General features: G+C 40.9%; 1 protein-coding gene across 1 annotated transcript in view; it reads right to left on the bottom strand.

Annotated features, from left to right (window-relative positions):
- CNTNAP2 (contactin associated protein 2) overlaps positions 1–12,130 on the bottom strand; it is a 1,356,851-nt gene that overhangs the window by 212,932 nt on the left and 1,131,789 nt on the right. Inside the window, exon 17 of the mRNA XM_014787667.2 lies at positions 988–1,206. Coding sequence (XP_014643153.2) covers positions 988–1,206 — 219 coding nt within the window. The remainder of the gene's footprint in view (positions 1–987; positions 1,207–12,130) is intronic.

The raw sequence follows: 12,130 nt of genomic DNA, 5'->3' as shown, positions 1-12,130 counted from the left end.
AATGTTCTTAAAGCATCCCACCATAATTACGAAAGACACTGTGGGGACTCTGGCTCTTGTTAAAATTAACCGACCCTGTGTGAGGCTCTACCGTAGGGTGGCATGTGTTATGACCACGAACAGCAACTGCGTCACATCTGGTTTTGCTTGGTCTGAGACTGCCACAGGTGACTGGCTTGATCAATTAACCCACAGAAACTCAGAGGTGGGGGGGTCTAAGGTGGTACACAGCCATGAAGTCCTTAAAACTTGCTTTCTTTTCATTTAACGGATGAAAAATGGCTACTTTCCTAAACTGTTAGTATTCTGGAAAACAAAATTTAAAATTTAGCTAGCCATAGAAACAGGTATTGGTTTGAAGTAATGTTAGGTTTAGCTGGAATATGTCAAAAGCAAAGACTAGACTGTGAGGCTGGATCCACTTCTTGCACAGGATGCTTAACTTTTTCTTCTGTTTAAATTTCTTCTCCGTGTTGATCTCTTTCCCATGTAGAACAATACTACGTAAGGAGAAGTCTAAATCTTTCTCTCCCTGGAATCTCAAGGACAGGAAGAGAAGGGAATGAATTTCTGCTTATCATTTCAAGCAAACCTGAACTTAAGGAACCCATCTTCTTCTCTTCCTTTTTCCTTTCCTTCTTCTCTCCCTCCCTCTGACTCTTCCTTCCTTCCACACAGTTACAAGTGCCCTAGATCATCATTAGTTCTAAATCCAAAAACCCAATGTTGCATAGATCAGAGGCCTCAGAGATGTCCCTGGGACCTCTGATTCTGTAGGCAAGGACTGTGAGTTCTAGAGAGTGGAGAGCGGAACTAGACTTAGGTCTCTTCCTTGTTCCGTTCTGTCTTGGAGGAGACTACAAGAGGCATCGACACTCACTTTTGGAAAGATATCTATCAAAACCCTCCATAGGCTGCTTTATTTTTTCTGTTGTGAAGGTTATTAAAACCAACAGAGGGAAGTCATGATTGCCCTCCACTACTCACCAACAAACAGCTGGCTGTAGAGTTCCAGGCGGGTGTGGCCTTCTGTTGGGGCCTTGCGAATCTGCTGCGGCAGCCGGTCCACCTGTAGGCTGGCCTGCTTGACATTCCTCTCTGCGGTGACCCGGTGCCACTGGTCATCATTGAGAGGGGAGGGCGCCCGCACCACAATCTCCACCGGCCCATTTCCGACATCAAATGAAAAGGACACTTCTGTGGCAGCTGGAGGAGCAGACAGCGTTAAAGGCACATGAGTATTTTCCTCCTAGATACTAAATAGCAGTAAATTCTAGAGGAAAAACAAAGCAGGGAAAGAAAAATAATCTAAGCCCATTACTTGGTACAAAAGTGTAGAGCAAAATCATTCCAGGAAGGATAAAACATCAATCCATTATTAACCATTAATAACCAAGGGGAGGAAAATAAACTTGGATTGGGGGCCAGTGATTTTCTACTTAGTCTTTAGAAGCCTATCTTTCCAGATAAGGAAAACGAGGTGTGGAGAAGTTAAGCACATGTTGAGTGTCTTAGATTTGGTGAGTAGTGGAGTCAGGATCTGAACTCAGGCTTGTCAGATTTCAGAGCCTGAGAGCTTTTGATTCTACACACAACGTAACTTGTCAATAGCTCCTAGGGTAGTGACTGGTACCTGGAGAGCTTTATGAAATACCCGTGTCCAGCTCTATCCCTGGAGATGCTGGCTCAGTTGGTCTGGGGTAGGCACTGGTATTTTTAAAAGCTCCCTGGAAACTATTGATGTATAGTTAGAGTGGAGAGCTCTTGCTTTGGGGGAATTCACAAAACTGTATTTCATTAATCTAATCATTGTGGCTCCTATTGAAAGTTAGGGAGCTATGAATTGCTGAGGCAATGAAGGTGACCTGCATCTTTTTTGAATAACTCGTGGCTTTCTAAAAGACTCCCACAGAATAACCCCTTTCTGGAATCATTCATAACCCATCGGGATGCTGGATCCTTCTCAGAACCTCGCCTCTAGCACTGACCACAAATCATCCTTTTTTCATAGATCTGCTCCAAATCAACCTCCTGTAATAAATCACCTCTCAATAATGGAAAGCTGGATTAGTTGGTTGCTTTGGTAACTTGGGTGGTAAGCAGCTTTCTTACTTCACATTTTAGGTTTTAAGTTCTTCAGTGACCACCTAGTGCTTTATAAACATGTCTTTTAAATGTATATTTTTCTTGCAATTGGCAAGAGAGGCAGCCTAATGCTGAGGCAGCACACACATCCCTGCTCCCTTAGGCTCGGTGAATTCCTTTCCACACTAAAGATGTGGCACACCAGCGCATTTCCTAACTTTGCTTATAAAGACATTCAGCCCCTCTACCTATCAATAATCCTTCTGCCTAATCTCTAAGGGGTTTAATTAAATATCTGTCATTTTTTCCCCCAGGCTAATGGAAAATTCAGCTTCTTTGGATTGGTACCATTTTGAGATGATGTCGCAAACAATCAAACTTCTAATTTAAAAACCGCAGTGGGCTAGATTCTCTCAGGACCTAGACCGTTTCCTGACTCTGAGTCAGGCCCCTCTGAAAGCTGCATTAACTTTATTCAGCTACAGGGATGTTAAATGCAAGCTCAATTTCATCAACTTAATTGTACCAAGGAATTTTGATCTTTTATGTCATTAGAAAGAGAACTTTAATTTTAACACCTGTGGTGATTCCATAAGTGTTCCGGTAAAATATCTCCTCTGAATTACGAGCTCCTGCCTCCTGGGGTCACTGTGACTCGATGGAGGCCAGTGACCTACATCAACGTTTCTACGGAAGTATGATCAGAATGACTCATGGACTGAATGACCTTTCCCTGTATTTCTGGCACAGTCAACAGGGTAAAAAATAGCCTGCATTTGAAGATCGAATCTGTGCTGTTCTTGTGGTGCTGTTTTAGCAGATGCATTTTTAAACGTAAGTTGTCAGAATAGCATGAGAACAAGGGCTCCTGAGCTAAGTACGAAAGATTGTTTCATTTTAAAGGCATCAACAGCCATCAGGGAAATACAATTGAGGGATAAATTGAGTTTAACCCTGAGGTTTGACTTGGAGGGATAAATGCTGCTCAAATTTCCTTCACTCCTCTTTTCCTGCTCTGATGAATTCTTGTCCAGGTCTTTAAATTGTCACCACTTGGAAAAACCCTGAGTATCAGCAGTTAACTAGAAAATATCCATACTTTTTCCCCCGCTTGTCACACTAGATCCCCCATTTCTTCCTTTAGACCACGGTCTTCTTAACATCAACGTTTCACTCTAGAGAAGGAAAGAAAGTCTCCGGGATCCTCCTGTAGCTCAGTCCTCTGACCCCAAGTGGGTGCAGTAACAGAGACTCACGGTCAAGGGCCTCCGAGAGCCGAATCTTCCTTAAAGAGCCTACATTCAGGCTCTGTTGAAAAAAAATTCACAACTTTAACACACTCCACTTCCCTTCTCTTGCTTCCTGAGAAAGGGGGCTGCAAGGCCCAGTGTGAGAGTGAAGGAAAGGCTCCTTTTTCTCAGTCATTAGATGTCAGCTTCCCCGACGCTGCTAAGGGATGCCTTTGAGAACGTTCAGTTTGTGGCTGATTGCTCTTGGTCTTCTGGGTGACAGGAACTGACATTTAAAAGAGATAATTACAGAGACAGTCAGTGAGCAAATAGAAGGGAGGCAGCATAAAAGACCAGAGCCAATGACACTGTTCTTACTGAATGTGTGTCTCCAGTTGGAGACTGAAGTATTGTCCTGTTTCTGCCTATGGAAAAGGAATTACTTACACACTGAAACTATTCTTATTTCCAGCAATAAGTATTTGAGAATTGGATATAACTAGCGTGGCTCATTGGAAAAAACACTGCAGCAAACACTAATGGTTGCTTTTCTGTTAGTATCAAGAACAAGGAAGTACCTGGGATTTTACCCAACTTGCAAACTAACAAATTAGCCTGCTATAGTTTCATAGAGGCTGGCAGAAGACAAGAGACTCCTGGGTCAGAGACAAAGAGCTTTATTATTCTCAGCACTGCAGGCAGCATGAGCTTCATATCCACATATTCTCTTGTCCCCCAAGTCTCATGGAGGCCATGTGGAGCAGCCCAGATGGATGCTGTGTATGCAGTGAGTTTGTGGAACCCTGAACTTGGGTACCCTGAACTTGGGAAACCCCAGTCTTTTAAAGTGGCTGCTAGCAAACCTGCTCAACTTTTGCCCTGGGGAGACATTAGCTTTGTTATCCTGGTCAGGAAACAAATCTACCCTCTGATCCGGAGGAAGACACTCTCTATCTTCCAAGGATGTTTGCTATACACACATCCTTAAAAATATAGGAACAAAGCTGTCAATGCCTGTTGCTTAGAAGATAAGCAGAAATGGGAGGGACCCATGGAGAATTTTCCCCCAACAGTTAGCTACTTACTCCCTCCTTTTCCTTGTGAGCTGACTCAGTTTTGCCCAAGAAACTATGTGCTTCCATATTACCTTATGTTTCAGGTAAGGATGGCCCTACCCCGGGCCCAGAGAGTGAATCTGGATTTGTCTAAGTCAAACACGACAAGTACATGCTCTTTGCCAGTAACCCACTTAAGATGAGACCTATCATTTCCTCCTGGCAAGACATGAGGGGAGTCTTTAGGGGCCCTGTGGGATTATTAGCTCATAAGAGAAGAGATAGTCCCTTTTCTGTCCGTTGATCTTGAGTGGAGGTTGTGGTTCCCAGTGTTGCTGGAACCATCTTGCAAACATCAGACACTCTGAGGAGAACAGGGAGGGCAATGGGATGAACCTGGGTCTTTGGTGACACTGTTCAGCCTCTAAATTATTCCCAGAGACACCTCAAGACTTCGTATGTGAGATATACATTCTTGTTTAAGCCATTTTGTATAGCAGTGGAAAGCATCTTAACTGATGTTGGGAATGGTTTGGGAATCAGTATATATGAGTTCTAGTCTTAACTTTGCCTTTTCACCTTTTTGGGTCTCAGTTTACCGGTGTCTGAAATGAGGATTACACCTATAGTTTTACAAAAGTTTCTGTCTCCAAAATGTGTTTGAAAACACTGAAGTAGATGATCTCTAAGGACTCTTCAAATGCCAACATTCTCTCATCAATTTCCAAGAGATTCTAAGTGAAATAATAAAATGAAATATAGCTAGTCTTAATGGTAGTTTTAGATATTGAATCATTACAGGGAGAAATTAAAAGAGAAATGTATAACGTGGCACATTGGCATCAGATATGAGTATAGATGGCAGAAATTACCTTTGAATAAATCTGGACTATGACTTGGTCTGAGTGCGTTAAAACAATAAATGAGTCAAAACCATGGACAGCTCTCAGTATTTCCAGCCGCCCCCCCCCCTGCCCACTTTCATGTGTAATTCCAGCAGGTGGCACTATTTGCTCTCATTCTAACTCATCACAAATTTTCTCAAATCACTCCAGGCTTAATGTATTGAGTGACAAATTTAACAACTGACAGAATAGTAGACTTTTTGGCTCTGAGTTCTCCCAGCAGGTGAGGTAATATTTAGACATTAGACTCAAAGTGTCAGTTGGAAGCAGCAGAAAAAATTTGGTTGTTCAATTTAGAATAGGTAAAGAGAAGAGATAGGGAAAGATACACACATAGTGAGCATGCTGAGAAGACCAGGTAACACTGTTGCAGTTTTGATAACGATTTATTTCTTCCATTTTAAAATGAAGTTCAGGGACTGAGAGCTTCCAAAGGGCTATTCTGTGCAAAATCTCATTTGACCCACAAAACAACACTGGTAACAGGCAGAGCAGAGATTTTAGCTCCACTCCACAGTGGAAAATGTTATGAATATATTTTTTCTTTTTCTTTTTTATGAAGGAAGGACTAAGTGTACATCAGGAAACAAAAGCATGTATGCACCATGAGAGAGTTGTAAGAAGAGACTGAAAATGAGGTCACTGTGGGAATCAGAGAGATGAGGAAAAGGAGAAGAGGTAAACAGGATACCTGTTCCTATCTAAGGCCAAGGGGTCCATCTCTACACTGGACGGCATCCATCCCTTCTTATCTACTCAAGGACATCACTCCAGCAATTCTCCTCTCTCTTCTACAACATCAATAATTGGTTCTCTACTGGATCATTCCACATGAACATGTTGCCATGCCTCTGTTCTTCTTATTTTTTTTTCCCTGAGGAAGATTAGCCCTGAGCTAACATCTGTGCCAGCTTCCTCCATTTTGTATGTGGGTCGCTGCCATAGCATGGCTGATGAGTGGTGTAGGTCTGTGCCCAGAATCCGAACCTGCCAACCCAGGCCACGAGGCGGAGTGTGCCGAATCCAGCCACTATGCCACAGGGTCACTCCCAACCATGCCTCTATTCTTAACAGCCACCATCACTACAAAACTCTGCTCTTGCCCTGCTGTCTAATTTCTTTGCTTCCTTTTGTTGCCAAATTCCTTGCAAGAGCTGCCTGAACTCTCTGTATCTTTGTCTGCTCCTCTTAGTCTTTCTTTAACCCCATCGCAGAAGGCTTGCTCCTTCACTACATTGTGAAACCGTTCCCGCCTCAGGGTCTCAGCATTTACTGTTCCCTTTACGCAAATAACTCTGTGGCTGCTCCTTTACCTCTCTGCTCACAACTATGAGAAATTCTTTCCCTAAACCTTCTATGTCAAATAGCAAACCCCTCTCTCAGTTGCCTCTTCTCCTTTATCCTGACATTTTTCATCTGCGTAGCATGTATCACCATCTGGCACAATATCTGCGTGATCCTACCCTCACTAAAGCAGAGGCATTTTCTGTTTTGTTCATTTTTGTTATATCCTGAGCATCTAGAACAACGCCAGACACAGAGTAGGCACTCAACAATTTATGAATGAACGAATGAAGGAATGAATGAAAGAATGAATGGGAACATTCCTGCCAAGGAGGCCAAACAGTTATAATATAGATACTCTGAAAAAAGAAATCCACTCATTTTCCTAAGGCAGACCATAATTCAGCACACTGGCAATTATAAGGAATGTCATTTCATATTCCACAAGTATCTTCCCTAAGAGCATAATGTAATTTAATGTATATTTTCTCAGTCTAGGCACATGATACATTAGTTGTGTCTGTTTGAAACAAACTATGCTAAAGGTTGTTCCCTAATATATCATTTTTGAGAAACAAAGGCTTGTCCAATATAAACTCGGCAGTGGAACCAGAAGCAGAATTTTCTCTTATTTCTACATCTCATGCTACTTTCACTCTACTATTAGGAAAAAAGACCTACCTTGGATCATAATTAGATTTCTCAAATTTTGGCCTACATAAGAAACTGCTAAAGGAACATGCTTAAAATACATATTCCAACGCTCCTCTAACAGAGATTCTGATCAGTAAGTTGGGATCAGAGTCTGGAGTCTATATTTTGTTAATGTCAGGTGACTCTATGCAAGTGGTCCTGGAATTCTACTTTGAGAAACACTAGGATTACCAAGTTTCATTCTAGTAGTAAGGTCCTAGGAATCTTTTTTTTGTGTGTGTAAGGAGGAGCCCTGAGCTAACATCTGCCAATCCTCCTCTTTTTTTGCTGAGGAAGACTGGCCCTGGGCTAACATCCATGTCCGTCTTCCTCCACTTTATATAGGACACCGCCACAGCATGGCTTGCCAAGCAGTGCGTCGGTGCGAGCCCGGGATCCGAACCGGTGAACCCCAGGCCGCCGCAGCGGAGTGTGCGCACTTAACCACTTGCGCCACCTAGGAATCTTTTATTGCCTTGTCATCAAGAGAAAGATTTTCAAACTGCGTAGAAAAGAGTTTAACTTTGCCCAAAGAGAGGTTGAGACTTTGCCCTTGTCTTTGGGAACGTAATATCTGAACACTTAGAAGGTTATGTCTGATAGGAGTTTCTGTTTGCCTGGGAGCCTTGGACCACGCCAAATTAGTCTAACGATGTGATTTAGGGTGGAGGCTGGCCACAGCAGGTAGGCTAACAATGTGACATAGGGTGGGGGTTTGTGTCACACAGTTCAACCTCTGGAGGGGCAGGAAACTGAGGTCGGCCATGTGGGCAGTCAACCATTCCTATATAATGGAGCCTTAATAAAGACTCTGAACACTGAAGCTCAGGGGAGCCACCCTGGTTCGCAGCACCCCATGCATATTGTCACGAGCAGTTCTGAGAAAGCGTCGTGTCCATGACTCTACAGAGAGGGCACACCTGGACGCTGAGCATCTGGTACTTTTCCTAGTCTCTGCCCTCTGTGCTCCTTCTCTTGTCTGATTCTGATCTGTATTCTTTCTCTGTAAGAACCATAACCATGAGTATAGCAGCCTTTGGTGAGTTCTGTGAGTCCTTCTAGAGAATTACCAAAACTGAGGATGATTTTAGGGACCCTCTCAACTTGCAATGGGTGTCAGAAGTATGTGCCATGTTGTGTGGGCTGTGGTCCCTCTAAGTTTGCAGTTGGTCCTAGTTTTCTGCAAAAACAAAAACAATCACCTCCTTTTGGAAGGACATGATTGAATCCAAGAATGTTAAGACTGAAAGACTTCAGAGAATGGAGTTCAACCTCCAGGCCCACCTTCAATACCTAGATAAAGAAATCGAGTCTGTCATATGCTAACATCCAGTTATAACTAAGTATAGAGCTTCTGTTTTTCTAACTATTCTGTACTGCTTTTCCTATTATGCAGGAAATAAAAAAATAACCTATTTTTCCTTTATTATAGTCTTAGTTTGTGAATATAGAAATTTTTTAGAGCCAAATATGCATATTCACACCCGAAAACTCGGTGTTAAACACATCTGAAAATGAGCATTGGCAAGGAAAACATATTTGAAATCTTTTGGAAATTCTTCAAGGAAGTGCCTGAAGCTTGAGAACCAGTGTTATGAACTCATTTTAAAACCTCTGGTATCTTGATAACCTCTTGAGTATGAAAAATATTTCTCTTTATGTGTTTTGGCCTTTAAGCTTTTTATTATGGTTAAAAAATAACTTCACAAACAAAGGCATCCACAGAGAAAAAGAAGCAAAAGGGAGTTACCACTGGCCATGCAAAAACAGAGAGCTGCCTTTAAAATGCAAAGCCTTTCTAATTTTAGTTTTCTCCATGCATTTAACCACCTTCTGAGAATGACTTCTTGAATATTAATGGACGTATATGATTTAAAAAGGAAAAAGACAAAAATCTTTCCACAATGACATGTGCCTTGAAAGAGCACTTGTCCTCCGTAAGAGACGTATAGTCAGGTTTTCAATGCCCTCGGGTTTGGAATCGCTGGAGACTTGTGTGCTGGGCAGAGAGTGCCCAGTTTGGAAGAATAGATGAAAGTTCCAGATGGAGACTGTGGGGAAAAGTGTTTATGATAAAAACGAAATGTAGAAGCTTCTGTAGAGAAACTGTGAAACTGGATGTCTATGGATTCTCTAGAGATGGAGTGGAGAGTGGATAGAGGAGGGGATGAACATCAAAGAAACTTTTCTCTTGACCACAGTCGGGTTGTGCAGCAAAGTGAGGCACACTCGTTGAAGGAAAAGTGCTTTGGTGGAGGAACAGGGGTAATTTATGGGGCTGGTTTCAGGTGACGTCAGAGAGAGCAGGCTCACTGAGATTCAGTGCTTTGGAGAGTTCAAGGAGAACGGACTGCAGGATTTGAGGTCCAAAGAGGTCATACAACCAGATGCTGAAACAGCTTGAATTGGAAAAAAGCTGATAGGTGTTAACTTAGACCAAGCTGAAGCTTTTAAGGAGACAATATAATTGTCAATTAATTAACCATAGCTTCTAAATGACTGAGCTTTGCTTACCGGGACACTGATAATGAGGAAAAGCCAAAGACGAGATCCGAGGAGGAAAGGATAAGCCTTTGGAAGGAGCATGCCTGCTAGAGAGCTGTGAACAAGTCTATCAGAACGAAAACAGACAAGGAGATATCTGCTTCCTGGTTGCTGTGGACTGAGTGTTAGCCCAGCCTATATGGCATATCATGGGCACTGCTTTTTTTCTCTCTGTTTTGTAGCAAATTGTTTTCTATCTAGAATATTCTTTCAATGCCAGTTTGGTATGACTTCAGACAAAACCTCTCTAATGAAAAAAAAGTCACAAATGAAGATTTTGTATTCCACATGCTATGGACACAGAATATAAAAAGAGATTTATTCTGTTTTCCATTACAATGCCAGATGCACTTCAACTACAGTGTATTTGCAGTATCTGGCAAACAGTGGAGAAAAAGTGAAACGGTGCCTCAGGGTCAACGGGGATTTTAAATGAGAATGCAGAGAGATATGAGAAAAGAGGAGAATCACTTTCTTTCTACATAACAAGCTTTCTTAAAGGTGAAAGACTTCTGTAAAAGCTCCTTTTTCCTTGGAATCTTTGCAAGAGATGCACACCTGACCTAATTATCTTAATAGTTTTTCTTTAGCTATGATTACTTAAATTTGTTCTTTATCTTCTATTTAGTAACAAATATTAGAAATGAACAATCTTAGGGTTGAATATTAAAAATACAGGATCTTAGAATCTCAGGGTTGAAAGTATCTTAGGAAAATGCTCAATTAAAGTTGTAAAATAGTTAATAGATCCTGGAGGTCATATATTTCCACCTCTGAAAAATGACAGGAAATCACTTCACAGTGTCAATTATGGTTATGCCAACCAATTTCTATTTGAACAAAGCATTCCTCTGGACATGGATAATGTTAAATTATAATAATGATTCATCATAAAGTACTCTTCCTTTTCCCATATTTCAGATTATAATAGCTGAAAAGACAACTTTCCCAATTATATTGCACAAATAAATATTTTGCCTCCTGAAAGATTGCACATATAAAACACGTGAGAACATGTTTAGGGCCAGTTTCTACAAAGTTCAAACAACCATGCTTACTTTTTTCATGACTTGATGAACATGGTTTCCATCTAGAATAGCTCCTTTGAGAGAATAGTTGTGGGTAGGTTTGAGCTACTTGCTAGCCTTTGCCTCAGGCTGGTTTGACACACCCTCAATAAAGTGAACAAATGGACCAGCTTTGGGGATAGGATCATCCGCCAGGAGCACTGTCCTGCTGGCACATCCTTGTGTGGCCTTCCTGAACGTGAGGTCTTCCATTCTCATCATTTGAGCCTGTCTTGCTGCTTGAAGCTGTGGTGCGTGAGCAAGCCTTAAACAGCAATAGCATAGTGCATACTTCAAGTATGCAGGTTGCCACTGTGTAGTATGATGGTCTGAGAATTAGTATTATGAAGCCAGCAGAACAGAATGGGTGAAAATCTATCTTTTAAAAGTTAAGCCCAAAATAAGAGATTGTTGGTTAAATGGAACACTTGGCAATTTAGACACTGTGTTTCCCAATCGTTTGTAACCCATGCTTCCATTTGTTGACATAATTATCTAATTATCATCTCCAGATGCTGATCTGCCCAGATGTAGGAGGCTGATGGGGAATAAAACAAACCCCTGAAGATCTCAGATAAACATCCTACCAGCCAATAACATTTTTTTGTGCTTTACATTCTGCAGGTTGTGTAACAAAAACAATAGCTTTTTTGTTTTGCTTTGTAAATATAAAATTATGATTTTCCAAATTACACATTCACTCTTGGAGATTCTGATATAGTCTTTGCCCTCAGTTGAGAAAAAATCATTACTGTGGAGTTTTTAAAAAATTGACCTGGAAATGTGTTTCTAAATTATTGCTACGTGAAACAAGTATGTTACAAACAGTGTGTACCATGTGATCTCATTTTGGTAAAAAATTATATATAAGTACACAGAAAAATGTTTGGAAACATGCACACCAAAAGAGTAGTATTAAATATATTAGAATATGAGATTATAGCTGATTTTTTTGGTTTATTTTTTTTGCTTCTGTGGATTTTTAAATCATTCAACAATAAACAAACAATATTTGCTTAATTTTTAAAAGTTATAGCCTGATAATTTTCACTTCTTTTGCAAAAGTTGGTGACATATTAAGCAACTCTATTCTATAATTTTAAGAAGTGCTTAATCAGAGAGATTAGTTAATCAAAATGCAAAGAATGGGATTTCATTTAAATACAGAAAGTTAGAGGGAATTTAAAACTAGATTGAAATATTCCCTTTTTACTTCTTTCCTGTTTTTAAGATACCTGAGAAGATAAAAAATAAACGAGTGGTCAAAC

This window comes from Ceratotherium simum, chromosome 1, assembly GCF_057802395.1.
Source record: "Ceratotherium simum simum isolate JZ-2026a chromosome 1, ASM5780239v1, whole genome shotgun sequence".
NCBI lineage: Eukaryota > Metazoa > Chordata > Mammalia > Perissodactyla > Rhinocerotidae > Ceratotherium > Ceratotherium simum.
Note: the sequence above shows the minus strand (reverse complement) of the source record. Positions and strands in the feature narration are given on the sequence as shown.